At 31.6% G+C, this 24,774-nt stretch overlaps 2 protein-coding genes across 8 annotated transcripts; both read right to left on the reverse strand.

The window, feature by feature from the left end:
* Positions 1-1,595: 1,595 nt before the first annotated feature.
* On the reverse strand, positions 1,596-8,677 carry LOC106768682 (calcineurin B-like protein 3). The gene is made up of 9 exons (XM_014653948.2): positions 8,366-8,677; positions 6,797-6,951; positions 6,062-6,144; positions 5,764-5,823; positions 5,267-5,375; positions 5,017-5,069; positions 3,924-4,004; positions 3,203-3,315; positions 1,596-2,290 (listed from the first exon to the last, which is right to left on the reverse strand). Exons 2-9 carry the CDS (start codon positions 6,918-6,920, stop codon positions 2,233-2,235), a joined length of 681 nt encoding a protein of 226 aa, XP_014509434.1. The 5' UTR covers positions 6,921-6,951; positions 8,366-8,677; the 3' UTR covers positions 1,596-2,232.
* A 3,259-nt stretch (positions 8,678-11,936) lies between these two features.
* Positions 11,937-18,146, reverse strand: LOC106769381 (BTB/POZ domain-containing protein At5g47800). 7 transcript variants are annotated; one of them, XM_022784110.1, is made up of 7 exons: positions 17,565-18,146; positions 15,121-15,436; positions 14,682-14,888; positions 14,523-14,592; positions 14,029-14,433; positions 13,203-13,943; positions 11,937-12,707 (listed from the first exon to the last, which is right to left on the reverse strand). In XM_022784110.1, the coding sequence occupies exons 3-7, from the start codon at positions 14,738-14,740 to the stop codon at positions 12,189-12,191; spliced, it is 1,794 nt and encodes a 597-aa protein (XP_022639831.1). In that variant the 5' UTR covers positions 14,741-14,888; positions 15,121-15,436; positions 17,565-18,146; the 3' UTR covers positions 11,937-12,188. The 7 variants fall into 7 exon arrangements, with proteins under 7 accessions (XP_022639831.1, XP_014510474.1, XP_014510469.1 ...); XM_014654988.2 differs by having other exon boundaries at positions 14,029-14,427; positions 14,682-14,784; positions 17,565-18,145; XM_014654983.2 differs by having other exon boundaries at positions 14,682-14,784; positions 17,565-18,145.
* Positions 18,147-24,774: the final 6,628 nt, after the last annotated feature.

The raw sequence follows: 24,774 nt of genomic DNA on the forward strand, positions 1-24,774 counted from the left end.
CCTTCACAGTCCACATCACTATCTAATTCATCTGTAGTGTATGTGGCATCTATTTCATGATTATAAGCAATTTGGTGTGTGTCAAAAGCACCAACACCTGCACTGGCCGAAACCTTCCTTTTTCTCTTATATTTATGCATATTTTTTCACCTGTCAAGTACAACTCTTATGTCCCTGCGTTTAACATCCTTTCCAAAACCATCATCTTTATGTCGTTCTTCTTCACTTTCATCCAACCCTCCCCCCCCCCCCCCAGATTCAACGTCACTGTCATCACCATTGTTCACATCCACAACATCCACACTAGTAGCCCCTTTCTTAGCATCCCCAACTTCAACCTCCACATCCTCATCATTGACACAACAACAACATCCACCATTTCATCATTAACATTACCAGTCCCAACTTCGCCATCACTACCTTCAACCTGTATAACTCATCATTAACATTAATAGCCCCATCCCGAACAGCACCCTTAGCACCATTATGCAGCCATTCAACAAAATCAATTATATTAGTTGTACTCACCACATGTTCAACATAAATCTCCACCTCCTCTTTTTTGTTTTCTGCATATTCAGACAATTGCAGTGCATTCCTATTCACAGCTAAAGGCCTCAAATCTCTATTCATACTACCTCTCTTAGGCTTCCACCACATATTCAACACTCCATCATATTTGAACTCCTCCTACAATATCAACAATGCCTCAAAGTATGACCACCAATCAGGATCCACTACTCGAACATGTTCCCCTGGTAACGCAAAATCATCTCCCCTAAATGTTTCAAATTTTCCCATGTGATAAAATGCAACTGAGAAACCCATTTCCTACAAAAGAAAAACACATGAACGAAATTGTTCGCCAACACATTCATCATCACCTATGTCATCAACCCCCAAAAAAAGAAAACTCTAAATGCAACAAAAATAAAAACCCTACCTCCATCTTCAGCACGCGATTCCTTCATCTTCACCACGGGATTCCTTTGTCTCAAGCAAAAACCTCTTTCTCTGCAAGCAATTTCACCCTTTCTAAGCCAGTAAGCTCACAACCAACCTCTGTTCGTGATGCAATCTACTTCGTCAAACGATTTTAATTTTAATCACAATTTCATAGCTCATCATGATTTGAGCTCGTCCGCTACCTTTCACATCATTTTTCACCAGGTCAAAATAACCCCAAAACCTATTAACTAAAACACAACAATTTAGGTGATGTTTTTTTTTTAAATATTTAATTTCTAAAAAAAACAACACATGACAAAATCTCACATAGTGTTACGCTGTTTGTTACATAAGATGAATTTTAACACCATTGAAGAATAAGGACTAAAACCAATTATTTCAAAAGCATATGAATCCAACAGTGACAATTTTGATCAGGAACATTTCTAATTTTACGTAATATTTGAGAAAAAAAAAACATTTTTTCCAAAAAAAAAAAACACTTTATATGCGTTTTAACCAAAACTGCTAAGACTAAAAAGAGTATATTTCCTGTTATCATTATATTTACCTATACCGTTCTGCAACTAATACATCTGAAGATTTCTGAGTGGCATAAAATCAGTCTAATGATTTTGTAGACATTAAAAAAAAATTCATCTTGTGATTTTAGACATTAATAAAAATAATGTTTGAAATAATATCTCAAATACATACCCTTGCAAAAAAATTGTAATTACAAGAAAACATACGCTGCTAACAGATTTTTAATCACCAATGACCTAAACAACAAAAACAATGGCAACAAGAGCTAAAGAAATTGGATAGAAAGGGACATTATCCATCTGTCAAGGGGGAAAGGCAAAGTTGGTTAGGCACAACAGCTGACATGCTCTCGTGTTTCTGGAGCAGCAATTCTTAACCCTGGACAAGTGTTCAAAGAACTCTTCACAGCTTGCTGAAGCAATTGCACAAGACTTGTGGTAAAACATATTTCTGACCAAAATTAATGCCAAGGTGCTAATGCTGAAACGCCTGAATAATCTATTTTGTTCCCCCTTTTATTCTCAAATGAAGTAAATAAATAAGCAAACCCATTCATTCAATCTATAAACCTCATCCATCCAAAACGGGAAGACAAAGTTCTACTCATAATGAAAATATAAACAAAGTCCATATCCACCCCTTTAGTGAACCCTTCACACCAAACCCCATCATTCACAAGCCAATCGAAAATCACTCCCAGTCAAGAACACTGAACTTGACATGCATGATGTAGTTGCCTCAGGTATCATCAACTTGTGAGTGAAAAACAAAACTGGGAAATGTAGTGGTGATATCTCTGCCAAGGAAACAAGTTAATTCAGATGCTAGATGCTTGAGATTGATAAAATAAAATAGTTTGAGAGAAGTAAAATACATATATATCTTAGAAATGCCATCGAGGATAAAATCAAATCATGAAGGTAATCGAATTGATGCCAAAATCCAAACAGCTACAACATAAACAAAACTTCTAATTTGAATGGCCCCTAGACAATTTTACATGCATAGTGCACATAGGTCATGAACATGTAGATATATTTTGCTTTTTCTAAATTATTCTTCCAATGACACGTTACATCAGCAAAGAACTTCTAATCTTTTAGTACAATTTTTATTTCGAAACCATTTGGAAGTTTCTTCTTTTCTTCTTTTCTTCTTTTTTCATTACTAACTTGAAAGCCAAAATAATGCACATGAAAATTATGAAAGTGTTGAGAATAAGAGGGGACAAGGGAAGATGAAAGATGCATGGATTGTAATAATTTTGAAATAGTAAAATATCATTTTCGTTTTATTGTGATTTTATGTATAATATCTGTATCAATCTTTTAAAAAACATGAGTCAGTAAAGAATTGAAAACTTTTACTACAAAAGTGAGGTCATCAAAAAGAAGAAAATAAAAACACCCCGTTTCTTCTCTTTATTTGATATTATATGGGATTTGCTATCCAGTTTGAATTGTAACAAAATCATCCGAGCCAACTAACGAATCAATAATAATATGTTCCTATTGAGAATTGTGTAAGAAATGCAATGTAAATCATAAAAGGGATTCATTAATAACATTTTTTAAATAAAATTTGGGGTTTGCGGTTTGCCTTAGAACACTGGCTAGTATTCACGGTTTGCGTTAATAATATAACAGCTCATTTTAATAAACACATTCCAATACGCATGGTAACATTTCACCAACAGGAAGGAACTCACTTGAGATACTGAAGTGTCATATTTTTCAGAAGAGATGGATGCCTCAACACAAGGTTTCGCCATTCTTCCTTGTCAATCTTCCCATCATGTTTGGTATCAGCTTCCTCAAATGTCTAAATAACTTAAGAACTATCAGTGACAGATCACCAGATAAGACTATAGTAACACAAGAATGGTTTTATACACCAACCTCACTATTATCAACTCAACACACAAAACTCTAGTAATTTATGATGTTCACAAGATTAAGGCTGAAATAATAGTTTACTTTATTTAACAGATAAATTCTGTAGAAACTTTGGACAGACTATGAAGAAAACGTCGCATTATTTGCATAGAGTACACACAATTGTTGCATTAATGAATCCTTTATTTGAGATACAACAAAGGCCGAACATGAACTGTCAAAAGGACATGCAGACTTAAATTTGAGAAACAACAGAACTAGCAGCCTGTTGTAAACAATTACAAACACAAAAATTAAACAGATTTTTACTTAATAGTTCCCATTGCATATATAATTTCACATGCTTCAGTTTTACTTCTACAGATTTTCAAGAGTAAAATTAGCAATAATAAATGTCATGCTTACTCTAACACAAAGAGAACTTTAGAAAACAGAAAGCTAGCAAAAACAGGTACTTGTCAAATGCTTCAAATACACAGTCTAGTAGTAATGAACATAAGATTTGACATGCAAGTTATCAGATAATTTAAGCACCTTGTCAATAATACTTTCGACCACATCATCTGAAAGATTCATGCCAGATTCAGCCAGAGTGGCCACTACCATTTGTTTTACCTATACACAAATAACATCAGTCATCAATGTATATTATCAGAGTATGAAGCAGATTCCAGGGAAAGAGACATTTTTTGCCCTACAATTCTGAAATGTGATTTTAAATTATAGGAAGATACTCAAGTTTTAAAGAGGAAAAGGGAAAAATAAATTTAATGTGTAAAATTTTGGAATGCTTAACTTGAAAGGATTAATTTGAAAGAAAGAAGATTCTTATTTTTGTTAATTGATTTGAAACAGTACATCAACTCCTATATATAGAGAACTCAAACCCTAAAGTAATAATTACAAGGGATCTCTAGAATCTTCTAATAACCTCTAACAACTTCTAGTAATACATTTAATATTCTACCAACAACTTTTAGTATTGCATTTAATATCCAACTAACAACTCTTCCTCATGCTAGTGAATGAATATCTATCATTCTCAGCTTGCATGTGAGATCATCAAATAACTTAGTGGGAAGACCTTTTGTGAACAAGTCTGTTAACTAAAGTCCTGATGGGATGTGGGAAGCAGTGATAAGGCCATTGTTCAGTTTCTAATAAAGTGTAGGTCTATCTCAGTGTTTGGTCCTATCATGCTGAACTGGATTGTGAACAATGTTAATAGCTGACTTAATATCACAATAAAACATGCCACTTTAAGATCATTTAGGATACTTCTTATCCATAACATTCACACAACTGTTGTGCCATAGCTCGGAATTCAACTTCTAGACTAGACCTTGTAACATTATTTTGTTTCTTACTTCTCCAAGTCACCAAATTTCCCCCCGAAGAACACGTAATATCCTGAAGTGGATTTCCTATCTATGACAAGCCCTGCATAGTCTGCATCGTGATACACTTCCATTTCTAATTTTTCATTCCTCTTAAACAGTAATCCCCTTCCTGGACTTGTCTTCAAATATTGAAAGAACTTGTTTACGGCTTGTAAGTGTCTCTTCCTTGGATCATGCATGAAGAAACTAACGACACTCACAACATAATCATAAGTAAAAGAAGTTACCTCTTGCCTTTCAATGAAACCTTGCTGTTTGAGATCATACAATTGGAATGAAACTGCAAAAGGTAAAAGTTGGGATTCCTCAACAGGAATATACATTACTATCAATACCAAATGCATTAAAGAAATAAAAAGCCAACTACAGAAACAACACATGATCTAGCCCCCTCTCCAATAAATGCCCTTTCCATTCAAAACCTACACTAAAAAGTAGACCAGATAACAGAAGTCTTCTAATGTTTATCATTCTTACACTCAATCTTATCATCAATTGGTGCATTGGGATGAAAGACAGAGAGAGCCCGTGCAAACTCTTCAAAATCAAGTATGCCATTGTGCTTTGTATCAAACAAGTCAAACACCTACAAACAGTCCGATATCATAAACAGGACAAATACACTTTTAAGCTTCATATGATATGCATATGCTATGCAACAAACTTAATAGTAATCAGATCATATATATTACACTAGAAACAGGCACCCATCTAACAAATCAAAGATAATACAATAATGACATAGACTGTCACATTTGTTAGGCCAAATTGTAACATGCTAAGAGAAATCAACTAGATTATAAAGTATACACAGGTAGTTGAAAAACAATTTACTATGGAAATTGAAAATATTATCCAAAGTTATGACATTTTCAGAACAGTGCACACAAATATTTGTTATATTGTTGTTTCTTTTTCATCAGGGTGGAAATGTAAAAGGCAGATGGAAAATAAACAAGTTAATCTTTATATACCCTATCTGCAAATAAGCTCTCTTTCTTATTCGTCTTGAACAATGCCAACTGAAATTCTTCCTGCCATATTAAATAAGAAAACCATCAAAACAAACAAAAAGACAAACATTTAGATCTACAAAAAAATGACATAAACAATATGAATATTGTCATTAATACATAAAACATAATGCACCTGTGAAATTATGATTCAAAGGTTAAACAAGGAAGGATGCCAGTGTCCAAAAAAGTTGAAAATACATATATCACAATTTCATAAAACAAAATGACAGGACAGAGCAAAATATCATAAAAAAACCTTATTAATCAGGCCATCATCAATCACTGCACTGCTGATCTTCTTGAACAGTTCATACAGCGCTTCAATCTCACTTACACTAACTGCATTTGCAATAAAATACAGGAATATTGTATTTTGTTAATATTTATTTTCTGTTTTTTTTATGTTTTTGATAAAAGAACAAAATTGAGAGGAAAACAGATGAATGTTCAATAAGTGAATAAATCCTTAAGAAAGGCACAATAGCTGAACAATAAGGTTATATAGATTCATTTCCATCTAACTGTTACCTAAGTCTTCAACAGACTTCAACAATTTCTGTAGCCAGTAAAAGGAATTAGAAGGAAATAAAATGGTAATATTGAAGTGAGCATCTTCTCCCATTCAGATAGTACAAGTAATCTGTGTTAAGTTATCAATCTCAGAATCTAATGGTATCCTAGAATCTTTTATTTGCACCTTAATTATGTAATTTGGTCCTCAATAATGTATGACCGCCATCTCCAATTAATGGTAAAAGAGATATATAACTAAGTGTTTTCCACTGTAGTCTTCCAAATATCGTGATAACCAAAGAGGGAAGACAAGGACAAAAAGAGATACAGGCACAATTAAACACAATAAAATAATGAAATGGGGGCTAATTTAATAATTGCCAATGACAACACTGAAATAACAATTAATAACTGGTCTACTACTCCCATGAAGAGCTCCTCACTCAACATAAGAAAGAAATTCAGGACAATGACATACACACTGTCTCTCTTGCAAGAACTTCTGGATTTTCTAAACCTCTAGGTTGCTTTGACGAATCTGCATCACAACAATTTACCAGAGTGGCACACAAATGCTTTAATCCGTCTAGGCACTGCACCATGATATCTTCCGGATGTCAAAACACTCCATACCTGAAATCCAGGAGATAAAAAGATAAGGTAATCATATGTATATATTTTTATTGTTACTTTAGCCATTAATAAAGAAAACAAGCGACACATTAAATGTAAGAAAACCATTGAGTCTACTTCTGCCATTTGAATTTTGAAAGATTTATCAACATATAAGGGAAGACACCTACAAGTCAATTTATTTTAAACATCTGAATGTACAAAAACACCTATAATGATGGTGCAAACAAGAAAAGGGAGCAGCACACAAATGACTACTATTTATCCGGAGAAAATGCAGATAACCAAGCCTAAACTTGTGCTAAGCAGATTCTAATCAATGAAGACCTTTTATTTCTAATTTCCTTTGAAACATAACTTTGTTGCTACTCAGACTTAGGAGAAGAGGCACAGAAAAGGATTAGGATACAACTTTATTTGTATGACAACAAACTAAGCAAAATGTAATGCAATAGATGCTTCTACAATTAGCATAAGTAGAAGCTCTCGTTTTTTGCAATGGCCGCATTTATAGCATTGTCAAGTTAGATCTATCCCAGTGACATTCCGTTTCAGCAACAATTGATGCAAACATGTTACCTTTGTCATCATATTGATTTAATATTCACATATTTAATAGTCTCCCAATCAACAACGGCAAGTAAGTGTGATATTCCATGGAAAAATAAATTGACATCAATGAGAACAGGGTACATGCATATACATGCATAGTATTAGAAGACAGTATGTGTCCATAAAATCTTTGCACCCCATAGAAATCTATAACAAAAGCATCAACCCCTTGTTTCTACCCTGAAGATTTTTTTTAACAATAACAGGTGTCAGCAGTACAAAAACTAGCAATTAAAGAATGATTATACACACAACACAATAAAACAGAATCAACCCCATTCCAATTTCAAATACTCTACACCCTCAGCCATGGAAAGCAGAAACGTGACATCAGAGAGAAATCCACGAATTTAATCTCCAATCAACTTGGTTACAAAAACAAGGGATAATCTGATTCAATATAATAAAGCATATATTAGCTAAGATAACTTCCAAAACCAGATAATCGAAATCACAGTTTCAACAGCAGAGCACAAAATTGAGAGACAGTGAGACAAGGGATTTGTAGATTTGGCCAAAATTAAAGCAACAATGTGACACAGGGCATGACCCTTCTGAATTGGAGAAACACATCCCATTGCAGATTTGGAATTCAGAACCTAAATGCATACTGACCGTGCAAGGATAAACAGATACATCTCCCTTGATTATTTATCAATATACATCAAAATAAAATATAAAAAAGAAAAAATTAGGGATTTCTAACGAGATCTACAGGGATTAATTAAATAATACAAAAAAAAAAAACAGAACTTAAATAAAATTAAGGTGAGAAGAGTTGAAATGGAGAAGTGGAGTTTACCTTTCAGAGAAAGAAGAAAGAGAGAAGGGAAAGCGAAGGGGAGTTGGACTGAATATTCTCGGACATGTTTGTCTGCCTTTGAAAATGGTAATCGTAATTTAGGAACAGGCAATCATCAAGGTGGGTTTTTGGTTTTATATATATTTTTGGTGAATGAAAAAGAAAGGGAGATTGATTAAATTGTTGATATGCAAGGGAAGTTTGAGGGTATGCAAAATTGAACAATCTTGTTTGTCCTGTCACTCCAACCTAAAATAACAAAACCCACTCAATTAATTTTGAATTATGAATTGTATTTATGGAATGAATGGTAGAAATGAGAATATTATAACCAAAGAACCCTATTTCATATTTGAAACATCACCCTCATCTGGAAGACATATGTCATGGTTGTAACACATGCACACCTACCTTCCCACGTGCTTAACTGTGTCTTCATCTTTGTGTTCCAATCTTGGTACAGGATTTAATAAAATTAATTATTGTTCAAATTTGTTTGAAGTATATATTATTTTTAGATTTTTTTTGTATCGAGTTACTTTCATTGATTTACACGTAAAATGTTTTAAAATAAAAACTTTGATTTTTTTTTTTAAATTATAACACACTTCAAAAGTGTACATATGTAAAATTACAATCTAATTATGAGTGACGACAATTTATAGATGAGGAGGTAGGAATTTCATATATTTATATTTGAAGTAAAAATTTATTAATTATTATAAAAAAATTATCCTATCATCGTTATCTCTTCTAGTTTCAAATATCATATGTTCCGAATATAAAGGAAGTTGATTATGAAATTTATAATTGTAAATCTTAATCTCTCATACTTATTTTCTTTACAAATAACATAATTAACACAATAAAAAATATATACAAAAGAAACAAATTTGATAAACTTAAAAATAATTTTACAAAAATAAACAAAACAAATAATTAAATTAAAAAATAATGAAATATTATATACTAATTAAGATTATAATACACCATTTAGACAATATCAGATAGAAAAAGAAATTTAATTAATAATAATTCAAATTTAAACAAAATTTTTAAATTTCAATTTATGTCATAAAAAATTATGATAATAAATTATTATATGTTAGTACGTATAAAAACATTTTTATATAATTATAATGAAAAATAATATTTATGAAAATTGGTTAAAAAACAAAAAAAATAATAATTACATGAAATATCATCCAAACAGTATTTTACATAAAGAAAAGTAAAACAAATAAAAGTACGAAAAAAAAATCAAATATAAGTCTTAAAGATTATTTGATGTATTAGAGGAAAATGACTATTTAGATATAAAAGAAATTGTCATCATATAATTCATATAAAGAAAATAAAAATTGTTTTGATAGGTTCTTCAAATCAAATAAAAAACTAAAGATTTATGTGCCTAATTAATTAAAAGTTTATGCTGTTAAACTCAAAATTGACACTGAAACATTTTGTAAAAAAGAAGTAAATAAATAAAGATATTACAAAGGAGTATAAAGTGACCTAGAAACTAGTTGATTGAATCAAATTGAGAATTAAAATAAGGTTTAATCATAGGTTTTTTTTATAGAAATTTTAAATAGGTTTCTTACTCTTTTTCATTTTAATTGGGTATTAATTTTTATAAAATTGTTACAATTATAGGTTTGTCATTAAATTGGAGTACTTTGTAAATTAGATGATTAAGTAATAGGTTAATAAGGTGATTGTTAGAAATTAATAATTTTTAGTTAAAGAAATTGGAGAAAATTTAATTAAATCCCAGGTTTTTTTTTTCTTTGAATTAGGATTTGGAAAAGAAATCAGTGAGAGAGTGTTTATTCGAATTAGGTTCATTGGTGAAAAAAATGTGAATTTGTTTAAATGGGAAATCAATAAGAGAAAGTGTAAATATAAGTTTACAGCAGTTTGAAATTTAGCGCGAGGTTTCGAAGAAATTAATATTTTATTCATTTTTGTGAGATATGTGATCTTGTGTCATTGGAAGAAGCTCGGAAGATGGAAGTCTCGAGTGGTTTCTACGTCTTGTAGAGTTAGAATTACAATTTGGGTTTATGGATTCCATTTGATGGTTCGAATATGGTTTTCATAAAGTAAATCACGGTGGTAGCGCGATTTGGCTCGTGGTTGAACAGTGTGAATGCTCACAGCACTGCAGCTCACGTTGGAGATTGGAGATTTTCTGTTGCTTGGCTCTCCTTGCAAGTCTGATGCGCAAAATGAAGGAGATTCTACGTTTTGTGTGACTTCTGTTTGTAGAAGTAGAAGACACGAAGGTTCCCTGAAGAAGATGGTTGCATGATTATGGATTGCGTATGTAGGAAGATTGACTATGGTGGTTGCAAAGATGCACGATGGAGAACTCGCATCTTAAGGTTCCATGGCTGTGTCATTTGGGAGTTTTGTTGTGGTGAGAAGATAGTTGTTGTGAATCGCGATTTGTTTTTTGTTTTTTTTATGCAGATTGCCATGGAGGCAGTGCAATCTCGCGGTGGTGATGTTCGAAGATTGAACTAAGATGTACAAATCGGGTTTTTTGAGATTAGGTTTGAGCTTTATGACTTAGATTGTTACGTTTTAGTGGTTCGGGTGAAGGTGGATGGTGGATTCGTCGTTTCAATTTGGGTTGTTGTGGTGATCTTCATGACAGCATGAACTAAATTTGTGATTTTAGTGGAGAAAGACGAGTTTAACATTGACTTCCTCGTTTTTTTAGTTTTTGTAGTTTTAGTTTTAAGGATATGAAGATGGTGGGTTAATGATGGCTGATGCAAAGTGGAAATAGTGGTGCAAAAGGATTGAGAGAGGAGGATGATGGAAAGGTGAAAATCTCTAATTTTCAGAAATAATTAAATTTAATTAATTTTTTTCATTTTTTTTAATTTAATAAAAAACAAAAATTCACGTCACACTAGTTATAATTACATAGTTATCTAACAACTTGTCATGTCATTTAAAAATTAACATTAAAAAAAACAAAAGTTCACGTCACTCAGTTATAATTACATAACTATCTAACAACTTGTCATGTTATTTAAAAATTAACATCAATATGCCATGTCAACAATATTTTACTGTGTTAACCAAATTTAAGAGTACGAGTCTAATTAGAACAAAAATAAGTATTCAATTGAAAAAAAAAAAACACTAAAAGATCTGTTTGATATTTTCAGAAAAAAATAATAATAATTAAACTTTAAAATAAACCAATATGTCACGTTCAACAAGATTTTAAGACCATTAATCCAATCTAATGACATATATCTAACTAAAGCAATTTTACAAAAATAAATACTCAACCAAAACAAAAAAAAGCTAAAAACTTATTTAATATTTAAAAAAAAACGGACGAATGATTAAACTTTAAAATAAACTAATATATATATATATATATATATATATATATATATATATATATATATATATATATATATTAGTCCAACTTTACCATTCTTTGTATCTCTAAAACACTGTTTTTCGTATTAAATAGATGAATTTTACCTTACCAATCTATGAAAAAGAGTGATTTCCATACAGACTTTCATAGCTATTTAACTCCATTTGTAATATGGACGTATTGGTTTAAAAAGGACATTTTAACAATAAAATATTTTTAATACACATTATCTGTGTGTCTCTCTATCAAACAAAAGGATGTAAAAAAATAATTTCCCTACGTAAAACTCTTTGGGGAAAGAGATAGTACAAAGGATTTATACATTGCTGACATTTATGAGACCTTAAAAAAGAAATAATAAGAATTGAAGTTACTAAGATTATTATTACTGTTGCTGTGATGGTGATCTGAATCTTACTTCTTCACACCATGTTCTGATTTACTTCTTGCCCTTCTTATCATTTTTTTAGGATCCATGTTCACCTTGCCGCTTGAACTACTTTCATCTCTCACAACTCTGGCTTTCTCAGATTGTGTCTCTTCAATGTCTCCTCTTATAACCATTTTTTTTTCTAAGTTCAATGCCAATGCCAATTTTCCATCTGATCTTTTTGTTTTCTGCTGATCCCTTTCTCTAATTTCTTCTCCGTTGAATTCTTCTTTGCCTGGACCTAAAGAATGTTTGCTTTGGCTGTCTCTTGTGGTAGCTGCTCTATCTTTTGCTCCCAGAAGTATCTCATGTGGCTTTGGCAGTTTGTGACTCGAGGTTGCCTTAGACCCTTTTTCTTGTTCAAAGTAGAGCAGCTGCACTACTGTTCTTAATGGCAGAAGCTCGTTTTTTACTGCATGTCCACGCACTTCTGGGGACAATCTTTGACAGTCTAGAATCCCACACAACCGCTTCTTGTCTGCTTTGCTCATTTCAGGATGCATCTGTGCATGCATATAACTTCAATCACATCATAAATGCACCTTAAATGTCAATCTTTTTAGCATTTTAAATTTGTCACTTATGTGTGAATCTGACAAACAACAACTTGTTCATTGCTATTATGAGACTTCTTCACTCGTTCTTACATTCTACCAATCTCAGAATTTCCATCAACAACTCAACTTTATACATGAATGAGATTGCCATCACGTCCAATCCACAATCTTAAAACATCATATTCACAGGTACTCTCCATTCTTATGCAATTTGGACTTCATCATACTTACACTCTAACCATAGATTTGTTATATTTATACTTTTTTGTTAAAGGAAAATCATGTTAAGGGAAGTAATCCCAGCACTTAATACATTTTCCGTTAGTAAATTTCATTACTTTAGCTGTAAATGTCCTGTATTTTTCAAGTGCAATTATGCAGCATTGAAACAAGGGACTGAAAAATTAAAAAGTTAGTGTAGGAGTGTTATGGGTACTTCACCTTAAGGTAGATGTTGATTGCCTGGTACAGATCATCATGGTCTTCTCGAGCAATACTGGGCACAGTTTCAGCAAGAGACACAAATTTTGAAACTTGCATGTTATCATCCCTTGCGACCACTTGAAGATAGGAATCAATGAGCTTGCCAACATTTCTAATTGATCTCAAAAAGTAGCTGCTATCCACAGCACCTGGGGACATTCTTTTCCAAAGCTTCAAGAAAGTTTCCAACACTGCTAGAACTAACTCTGTATCATAATAGTTCTGGTCAGATGAGGATGTTGAAGGGTAAAGCAAGTCACTCACTGTTGCCTCCTCAAACTGCAGACTCGCTCTCCTTATGAGTTCTGTTTTGGTCACCGAAGAGACACCAAGGTGAATTGAAATGCTGAGAAGCCTAAACAAGAAGCCAACCGACACAGACCCTCTATCTGCAGGAATCATGCTAACAATTGTTTCAAGAATTTTTCTGTTTTTGTCTTTAGATTCTTGTGTTTGAGACACTGAACTCCCAGAACTTTTAAGCTTTGTGATTCCCGGTAGCCACCGGCAGGCATAGACATGCAAAGCTTCTCCAATAAGCTGTGGAGGGAGGACATATGTTGATCTGATAGCCATTATTATGCACCTGAAAAGATCTATGTCAAGATCAGAAACATCCTCCGTCCACCAATCCTTTGGCACAGAATGGTGCTGTTTTTTTGTGTAGCCTGGCCTGGTGTAGGTGTAGGACCATTTGACCTGCACAAAACAGTCGTTTATAAGCTACCAAAAAATGCAACGGTCACACAAAACTGAGAAGGTTTGAAGGATCTGAGTTCTTGACCTGTGGTGGTGGTGTGAGAATTTTCTCAATAATTGAATCAATGCACTTTCTGACAATACCAAGATTCTCAGACCACTCTGGTAACGTAGCAGTAGTTTGAAGCGTTGCAATGGAATCTTTCCAACCTTCAAGTATGCATGAATTGAAGAAAGACTCAAGTTTTCCAACAAAGTTTCCCTTCTCAATGGAATCGTTCATTCTAAGGAACTTGGCAGCACAGAGAGCGGATACAAAGTTATGGGCACTTATGTTGATTGCAATTCCATAACAAAACTTGGCACACAGTTCGAAAGCTTCTTCTCCTCCAGGTATATCATGAAGCTCCAGAGAGACACTCTCCGAATCACTACTGTCATAGCAAAGCCTTTGTAGGAGGCCACATTTGGGAAGAAGCGGAAACTGCAGCTAAAAAGAGCAGAATTATAGATGAACCAATTATTACATTTTTATTTATCTTTTCCACACACACCACATTTTCATTCTAATCTCAATACCTTGTGTAACAGATAAGTGATGTCATTGATTTGAATCACAAGGTCTGCAGCTATCTCTGATATCAGAGTCCTACATTACGACAACACATGTTATTTTGAAAAAAAAGTTGTATTGTGTCGATTTTTTTGACCAAAGAGTTGCTGCAAAGTGCAAAATACCTGGTAGCTTGTTCAGTGTAGAATGTATCTGCCTTTGTCCCAAGTTTCATGAACTTCATTTTTATTTGTAGAAATTGTCAAGAAAAAACCTCTACTTCAGAATCTGCAAGTTCAGGTAAGACTACACCTTGAACAACAGTACAATATAGATCTCATAAAGTCATGGAGAGGGAGAGAAGGGAAGGCATTGATGTAACCCTGTCAGAACTAAATCAAAGGGTTATGTCGTGATGCATGACCATGAAACAGCAGAATACGGAAGCACCAACTTAGATTTCTTCATTTCAAGCAAAGGGGTGAAGAACGAAAAGGAAATCAGAAATCACTATAGATGAAGGTAGAAGAATATGACATGATATCCTGTCCTGGTCACTCTGTCCCTTATAAATGAGAAAAAATTTCTTAATAAAAGAGAGAGAAATTTGCAAGAAGACCATACCTCAACCTCATTGATATTTATATACAATCCTGAAAGCCCTTCAATTCATTGCAGATGGTGCCCTCCACATATTAAAAAAAAATAGAAAAAGCAACCAAATTCCAGTTTTGTCTGTTATCCGCCAATTGCTTACAGTGTTTTGCAAATTGACATTTCCTGTTTCTCTCTATGGTATACTTCTGAAAGTTTCTGTCTCAACCGTTAGAATAGAATAGATGAGTAGGTGAAGTTAACTATAGTCTAAAAGTCTTGCAGATGCAGAATACTCTCACTGACTAACACCAGGCTTCAGATTTTTCTGCCTCATCTGCAGTTCCTGACACACGAAACACAAACTGAACAACATGAAAATTTGGTAACCCTTGTTGGAAGATAATCTTGTAACTCATACGGATACGATACTAACCATACAGGTTTTGTACCAAAGTATAAAATAATAGAAGAGAAACAAGGGAGCTGAAATTGGGAAAGTGCTACTTATAATTAGTATTAATTTTGTTAAAACGTTGACTCGTGTCATGATAATCCTTGCATGACTTCATCCCTAGCTAATATCTTTAAATTTGTGTCACAGAAAGACTGAAAAAAAAAAAAAAACTCAAAAAAGTAGAATGGAGCCAATGGCATATGTTTTGGGTACTGAATACTCATGCAACCCCACACAAGTTGATAATAATAGCAAATGAAGAAAGAAGCAGCAGCACGGCAGAAAATGCACTGAGCATGCATAAACATACATGATTACCTTGGCGGTTGGGTCTTGGCTAGAGAAAGGATAGTGGTAAAGCATGTTTATGCAATGTTTGGAAGTTGGGAATTAAGTGTTAGGTGAGCCAACATTAATGATTAGAGCTTTTATACAGTGCTCTCAAAAGTGTACTAAATCCAAAACAGATATGCACTAATACACACCCCAATGCCAATCTCTTTAGAAGATACACTTTTGATTAATTCCATGTATATAAAGATACGTGGCTTTGTTCAGACAATGATATGAAAATCGGAGAGAAAGTGATGCACCGAGCTAAAACTATTGTTACCAAAAGCTTCCTAACCGAAGGCAAATAATTTCTTGTGTGGCTACTTTCTTGAGTCACTTTCGTCGTGTCTCAAGAGAACTTTGATATATTAACTAATGTACTCTTTTCTTTTTTTCAGTTTAAACTTAGGATAGGCCAGAGTGGTCCACTGCTATGGTCATCTCAATTATCTTATTCCCCACTAACCATGTAGGAATCAAGAAAGGTGGAAGCCAACCTTTTCTCCTTTCTTCAATTTGTTTCTCTTTTATTCTCAGTTTTGGCCAGGAATCACTGAGATAGTTTGAATTATTAGAAAAAGATTAGCAGCATTTTTAGCCGTTAAATTTCAATTGCACAAATCAGGTCCTTCTTGTTTTCTTTCATTTAATAATTAATAAAACTACATGATGACAAACTAAGCATGACATAGTAGTGAGTAAATATAATGTAGCAGTTGAAAAGCACATCTTCAAACCACAATGATTTAAAAAGAAAAGCCTTTCCCTTTTAAACAAGTTAAGAAGTCATATATAATGCGTTAGATGTAAGATGAAACCGGTTAGGATTGAGAGACATAATTGTAAATGAAAAAAGAAAACTTGAGAGATTAAAAATAAGGCAGTGGAAATTAATTTTGATAAAGGATGTGGTATTAGAGTTAAGCTCTCCCTCCCCACTGTTCATTGGTTAAAATCTGACATGTAGCATGGTCTGTGCTTTGACAGACAAATGGTGGTAAAGCAAAAAGTAAAAACCAGTGTGTGGCATGGCACTTATTGCCTTCAGCCACACAGAAGAATGAAAATTCAACCCTTCTTGTTCTTTCTTCCAATTAAGATGGTATTCTAAGGGTAGCCATAGCACCTTTTCCATATAAGCAATTCCCACAGATCCCAATTCCATGAACACTAAAATTCAGAAATGTGTATGCATGGTTAAAGTCAGCTATATGCTGAACCAATGTGATCTATTTTTATGTTCTTTGATGGCATTCAATTAGGTGTTTAGCCAATTATGTGGACATTCTCTTCTTCTGGAATTGACAAACTCTCTGCCAGTTACACACTGTCACCCCCACTAGAAGGTTTTTATCATTTACTTTTGTCACTTTTCTTTTGGAACTTTTTAAACGCAAGTTCCTTTTTCATAAAATTCTATTATCCTCTGACAAAAGTATTCTTCATCTTTAAAACGAAAACGAAAAAGCAACTTTAAGCTTTTAATTGGTTAAGGAGTGAGAAGTCAAAACCTTAATGCTTTAATTAAATAACTTTCACTATGTCACACATATTTATCTCTGTATAGTTCATGCTCTACACCAACAGAAAAAAAGAAAGAAAAAAAAGACTACATCAAACACCAAACAGAGAAATTGGAGACGTGTCGAATGTTTTGCAAGAGAGAAGCAAGAAGAGAACATACCTGTTGCTATATTATTGGTGCAACTGATTTAATCTTAGGAAGCAGAAAAAGCTTTAGAATTGAAAAGGCTGCATGGTTTAGAAGTAGGTGTAGTATAGAAATTGAAGAAATTATGTGAAACAGCATGAGTAACGAAAGTGAAGGTAGAGAGATAGAGTGGGCTAGCAGGAGCATAGATGAAGATGAGAAGCTGTAAGCTGAGTGCTTTAGTAGTAGTGTTATGCAAGTAATCCTCAGAGAGAGAAAGAGGGAGAGATAGACTGAGGAATAGGGTGTGTCTGTAACTTATGCTTCGGTTAGAAACAGCCAGGGAGACACCAACTAAAGAAAAATGAGTACCACGATGTCTCCTAACCAAGTGTTACGGAGTACAGCAGGGAGAGGAGAGAGAAGGAGTGGTTCGTTGGGATTAGTCAACATGGCAATGTATCAAAAGCATGCCATGATAAATCCACTGAATAGTAAATAGTATGGAATAGAAGAGGGGAAAAGAAGACATTGGGAAAAAAATGAAAAGAAAAGGAGGAAGCAGTGTCTTTTCCTTCTTCACCCAACAGCTTGAAAATTGGTGCTCAGTGATTGAATTACAAAAAGCATGCATTGCAAGTGGGCTATGACTTTGGAGTGCTCCTATACTTATTGAAAAGAAGCTTGTGTGGGACCAAGTCTCTGCATAGATAAAAGATCCTCTCTGCATTCCTCATCATGCTTCTCCCCACTAAACCTCAAAAGGATATTCTTATACTTTTTTTAAAATGGTATCTGAAAGTTCTTTAAAAATACTAATATCAGTTCAAAGTTTTGATTTTTTTTTATTTTTTTTTAACTGCATATGTATAAACTAAAGAGCTGAGTTCCTGGTTAAACACCTAAAATCTAGTTATTTAGTATACCATGTTATATATATGATTGAATATACTGTTGTTGTATCAGTCGAATGGATTGTCTGCATGTGAGCCACGTGTCGTGCCCTATGCCGTTGGTTATATCATGGTGATGGGATATTGGTCTGACTTGAGTGTTGGTTGTTTTGGAGGCCAAACACAGACAAGCACTTCTCTTTATCCTGCGTGTCACCCTTCCATTTTGCTTAATACTTCATGCGTGTTACCTTCTTCTCTATGTTCCTGTTCATTCACTCGTGCGTCAATCGTCTTGCTAACCCTTTGGAGGACCCACATGATTCTCTGTCACTCACTAGCAACCCCACCCATCCACTCTATCCTTTCGCTTCAACCAACGTCTCCAAACTATTGATTTAATACCCTCAAAGAATAAGCTGCTACCAAGATAAAAACAATGGATTTGGTATTGATGTCGATCTTAGACACCTATTACAACCAAATGTACATAACATATATATCTATGTAAAATAAGCTCAAAGCAAAGCAATTTCCCCGATGGTCCTACACAAATTATGCCTTGACAAGGAGATGACGATGGCCATGATGAGCATCATCATCTCAATAACATGATCATGATCATACAGACCTTTATCATCATTTTCTTAATTAGATTTTGTATTTATTTTGATCATTAAAGCTGATCTTTGAAAAAGGCGAAAAAAGATGAAGCCGACCATGTGCCTTTACGTGAAGATAATCGTCTCCTGATGACAGTCTGATGCCAATACATTTTGTTCATTCTGTGTGCAGCAAGCACTTTAACTGGTGTGCTCTTTTGCTCCTTGACCTTGTATTTCCCCTAGCATCATCATAAAAAGGTTATCAGATCAGATGAAACTTTATAAATATATTTTACTTTTATAAACCATATATATATATATATATATATATATATATATATATATATATGGATTAATGTTTGAGTCATTCTGTGGATATACTTGCATTGCTTTTAATTAAATTTCAAAGGGATGAAAGAAACTGTGCAACTTTTTGATGTAAAACTCACTCATACTTTTTTTAAGTTCATACTCTATCAACTAGCTGTCTCACATTATTCACTTTTTTCTTGGTTAGATTTCTTAATTCATGCCGGGAAGATCTTCCAACCCGCAGGTTTTAAATTCGTTGATTACCTTATCATGTCTTTCAGAAAGGGAAACTTCCAACTTTTTGTTACATCAACTGATGCCATTTTGCTCTAGTTAAATATATCAATACAGATAACGAATAATTAACATTTCATTTTTAATGAAACTGGAAACCATGCGTACAGTAACATAAATTTTCATTTATGATAATGTTAACATAGTATTCTTCCTTCAATTTCTCAAAATAAAAAAGAATAGTTTTATAGAAAAGATTCCGATTAAGATTGTGCAGGTAGATTGCGAAGTGACTTAAAAAGAAGGTACAAGTTATTTAAGTAGGGCAAAGGAAATGACTCGCCACCATTATTTCTTAACATGTTGCTAATTTAAAAGGTAACATGTCACTGCACCTAACTTACTTTTTTTGAAGATACCAGAAGCTCTCTAACCTACCAATACCGTTGTTTTCAAATTGGAGTAAAATCTGGGTCACAGTACAAAAATACACAGCACTGAAAGAGCAATAGTAAAGAGAACATAGATGTTATTTAGAGGTAAATTATTGGGTTGTGTTTTTATCGTAAGGAGGACAAATTGTTGTAAAAGCAGTTAATGAGTTATGATTATGTCTGGTTTAGTGAAGTGGGAGTTGAAAACTTGAGATTTAAGAAAACAAGTGTATCAATCATGGTCATGTGTAGAAATACGACCTTTTATCAATCTTATATCTATATAAATTTATGTTCATCTTTTATCTATGAAGATATTTTATGTATATATAAAACTTATATCTGTATTTTATTTTATTCGATGTGAAACTTTATTCGTACCGAACACTCTTATCAATTGTGTAAATATTTGTGAATGAATGAATGGAATAGTAGTTGGTAATGAGTGTGGGATGGAAATGGTTGCTGGAAAATGGGAGTAGTCAATTGACACTCTATGACATTGGACCTACTAATACTACCAAGTTAGGGCTATCAGGTTAAGATGGTTCCCCAAAAAATTTACTACATTTTGGTTGTATTGTTTGAATGCGTTGGTCCTCTCTGGTTCCCTTGTCCAAGAATCTTATTGCAAATCCTGCGTCTACAACTTTGTCAGATATTGTGTATTATTTTACAAACAAGGACAAAATAATATTTCATATCATACTTATTCCCTTCCCTTCCTATTTATATAAAGTTAAGCACGTTTTGTTCTTAGTTTCAAATCGTGACATCGATTCTCATGTATTTCAACACACTCAGAGGCATATCTATCATCAATCATAACTTCTTTCGTATAGAAAAAGTAAAACTACTAATTTAGGTCTTCATTCCCCTGTAAAATATAACTCCTTCCTTCTACAATCCTTTGGTAAATAATTATTTTTTACCTATGATATATTTAACATTAATTTAAACATAAATATAAGCTTGATCTTTCTTAGAAAGATATATATAAAGAGAAGGGGAATTTGCAAATGTCATTTTAAATTATGATAATATATAGGAAGATAGAACATTTTCTCATAAGTTTTTATTTGTTGTTAATATTTATTAACCTTTATTAATGTCATATAGAAGACTCTCGCTAACTTCCACTAGAAATGACTCCGTGTTGATTGTCAAAATTATATTTCATATTGATAAAAAAATAATCTTGATAACATATTAAAAATAATGTCAATTAATGACAATGAATTATGTTTTACTTACATGAGTTTAGTTGGGTTAAGGTTTGTCTATCTCATCTTTACATTTTCATTCCATCTATCATGTTTAATAAATATTAAATAATATAACGATGTCAAGTGATAATAAACAATGAAAATGATAGATCAAAATACTAATTAGATACGGATTAGACAACATTTTTTTGACAACATTTGAACATTGATTACGTGTCAATCTGTGATTGGTCAAAAATTACTCCACAATAATGTTTATAACTATTATTATTGATTGTGGAATAATTTTTGATCAATCACATAATCAATGTTCAAATGTTGTCAAAAAAAATGTTGTCTAAATATCATTATCTATTACATTAATTGATGTGATTAATTGATCGATCTTTTCATTGTTTATCATTGTCATCGTCTGATCCAAGATTAACTAAGTATAATATAATTTTTTTTCTTGTCTCGATTTCTATTGAGTAAGGTATATATTTAAATTTGTTTAATTTTTCAAATATTAATTAAATATTATTTTATGAAAAATAAAAATCACAAAAAAAAAAACATAATATTATTACCAAATATTGAATGTAAAAAAATATATTTTTTATTTTTTCTTCAATATTCATCCCCCATCCTATACTCAATCTAAAAAATTAAATATTGCATATACCTATACATAAGCAATTACAAATTTTCTATTAAATAAAAATGAATTCGAAATAACAAAGACAAATTTATTAACTACTACTAATATTGATAAAAAAAAAGCTAATGTTGTAAAACAGCATTAACTTATACTAACAGAACAATCTTGACAATAATAAAGAAATAATCACTACTGATTTTAACTTATAAGAAACAAATCAAGCTAGTAAGAAAATATATATATATATATATATATATATATATATATATATATATATCAATCAACAACACTCCAAAATGTAATTGAGTCGAAAATTTCTTTATTGATGTTATCCCAACAATATTTTCAATAAGAAAATTTATTTTTTACTGCTTAGTTAAAAATGTAAATTTTATAATCTTTACAAATCAAATTAGTTTTTAAATTTAATTATTTAAAGTTTTTTTAATATATTTTACCATATAATATTTCAAATTATTTAATTATTATCTAAAAATTCTTCATCCTAACACATAATATTAATATCTTTCTTTATTGGTAATGCATTATTATAATTAATAACATATACATAATATTTTTTGAATTCTTTATTCATCTTGTTGGAGCTCATGTGATAATAGTGAGACACTGGAATATGTCCATGCCAAAATTAAAAATAAAATACCCACTAGAATTTTCTCTGATATTTATTCAAATTAAAAACATGTGTGTATTTTTTCTTTCACAGAACATGATTGTACTTTGTAGTTAAGAAAATGAAAAACATGTAGTTTAAACTAATCATTATATATCTTCTCATTCACAATGCATGCAAATATTACAAAACCAATTAAGTAACACACTGGATTGCATCCTGTCTAAATGCAATATATATAAGCTCTCATATAAAAATATGATTAAATAAATAAAAATATTTTTATTTAGGAATGAATTCTTTCTCTGATTATGATGAACAGTATGATTGTGCATTTGACTTTGCTTTTCTAAATAGGTTTTTCAATAAGAAAACAGAAAATAACACAGCTGAAAAGAAAATAGATAAGGATTCAATACTTGGAAGTAATGAATCTGATAGCAATAGAGTAAATGTTGAGAATGATCCTAAAGGTGAAACTCAAAGATGGATTAGAAGAAGAAGGTTTAAAAAGGGTACTGAGGAGTATATTATATGGAAAAGAGAAATTAGGCTCAAAAATAGAATTTCAGCAAGAAAATCCATTGAAAAGAAACAGGTTTGTGCAAAAACCTCAACCATCTTTAAAATTGATAGAATTAGCCTTTTCATTTCCAAAAATATATATAGAAAGGATCAAAGTTACATATATTTAGAATATTGAAAGATTATTTTATCAATTTAAAAATATAGTAACTTAAATATAATTTAACTGAAAGGACAGACACTAAAAATACATTTTGAATGAAACAAAACATATCCTACAAAATCAGAATTGGTATATTTCAAATACATGAAAACGTCAATTAATAACTTGTTTTAAGACAATTTAATCTTTTATAGTTTTGAAAAATACTTTTGATAATGTAGGCTTATATGCATGAGCTTGAAGCAAAAGTCGTCAAACTAAAGGGAGAGATAGAATTGAGGAAAAAAGTTATACAGGTGATCATTGTTTCTAGTTATATATATATATATATATATATATATATATATATATATATATATATATATATATATTACCAATTTTAAATATAATGTTATTCATGAGTGAAAAAGATGTTAAAAAATATTCACAATAGTCTTATTGAACAAAATTGAATTAATCAAATGTTCAGAACTTTTGAAAAAGAAAAAGAAATTTTAAAAATGGTGAATTTATTGGACATTTTAACCTATTTTTATTTACTTATTCATCTGTTCTCTATTTGTATTTAACTTATTTTATTTATTGTTTACTTTTGTACTATCAATTTTTTTTCATCCTACCTACTTCTCTCTTATCTACCAAACAAAAAGATAATTATTATATATGTATCTTAGGGTTTATTAGCATCACTTATATCTTCAATTTATTTTGCTATTCATATATTAGGTCTGTTTACATGTTGTAATTAAAATTGTTACAGTTTTAGAGTACTTTATTTTCAAAATATTTTTTTACTCATTAAATTTCTTTATATTGTGGTTTGAAATTTGTAGAAATATTTTAAATTTTTAATCTAAACATAATCTTAATCGATTGAGAAAGAAAAAAAAAAACCTTCATGGTTGAAGATCAAATAAATTTAACTTAATTTTGGTATAAAATATTCAGTTTGCTAAGCTCGTGTATAATATAAATACACCTTTTCCTTTTGACACTATTTTATTGAAAGATATTTTATGGTCTTCTTTCAATTCAATTTTCACTCTTTTTTTTTGTAGATATTTTCAAATTCTAAACCTGCAGGAAAATTAAACAGACTGAGAAGGGTTTTTTCTGCATCAGATTTCCATTCTCTAACTCAGGTAGAATATTAAGTAGTTTTAATACAAATTTGCTTTTAAGATAAAAAAAAACATAATATTTAATATTTCAAACTTACTGTTAATTACAAAAATCAATTCTATAAAATACACAAATTGTCACCATGATGGTATTCTATTGGATCTTACAGGTTGACACTGAAGATGCAAACACAACTTGTGAGAACCACTGGAATGGAATACTTTTCTAATATCCTCTCAATTTTTATATACATTATTCTTATATCATTTATATTTACACTTAAATAAGATTCTTATCACATATCACCTATTTTTCTTTGGAGAAAAGACAGCAAGAAATTAAAATTACCTTAGGGACATAAATCAAATAGAATATTTTATTCACATATACCAAACTAAACAAACACTGTTTTTATTTGATCTGATCAACTTTTAAAAATTTAAATATTTTTAATT

The sequence above is a fragment of the Vigna radiata genome, chromosome 7 (assembly GCF_000741045.1).
Source record: "Vigna radiata var. radiata cultivar VC1973A chromosome 7, Vradiata_ver6, whole genome shotgun sequence".
Lineage (NCBI taxonomy): Eukaryota > Viridiplantae > Streptophyta > Magnoliopsida > Fabales > Fabaceae > Vigna > Vigna radiata.

Excerpts from the sequence above, each read along its gene's own strand:
- LOC106768682 (XM_014653948.2), bottom strand. The coding sequence starts at position 6,920 with ATGGTGCAGTGCCTAGACGGATTAAAGCATTTGTGTGCCACTCTGGTA. Across the intron at positions 4,005-5,016 it reads GTTTCATTGAAAGGCAAGAG|GTAAAACAAATGGTAGTGGC; the intron begins GTAACTTCTTTT and ends ATTTGTGTATAG. Across the intron at positions 3,316-3,923 it reads TCGAAAGTATTATTGACAAG|ACATTTGAGGAAGCTGATAC; the intron begins GTGCTTAAATTA and ends TAAGTTATTTAG.
- LOC106769381 (XM_022784110.1), bottom strand. The coding sequence starts at position 14,740 with ATGAAGTTCATGAAACTTGGGACAAAGGCAGATACATTCTACACTGAA. Across the intron at positions 13,944-14,028 it reads TTCTCACACCACCACCACAG|GTCAAATGGTCCTACACCTA; the intron begins GTCAAGAACTCA and ends TGTTTTGTGCAG. Across the intron at positions 12,708-13,202 it reads CAATCAACATCTACCTTAAG|ATGCATCCTGAAATGAGCAA; the intron begins GTGAAGTACCCA and ends ATGCATGCACAG.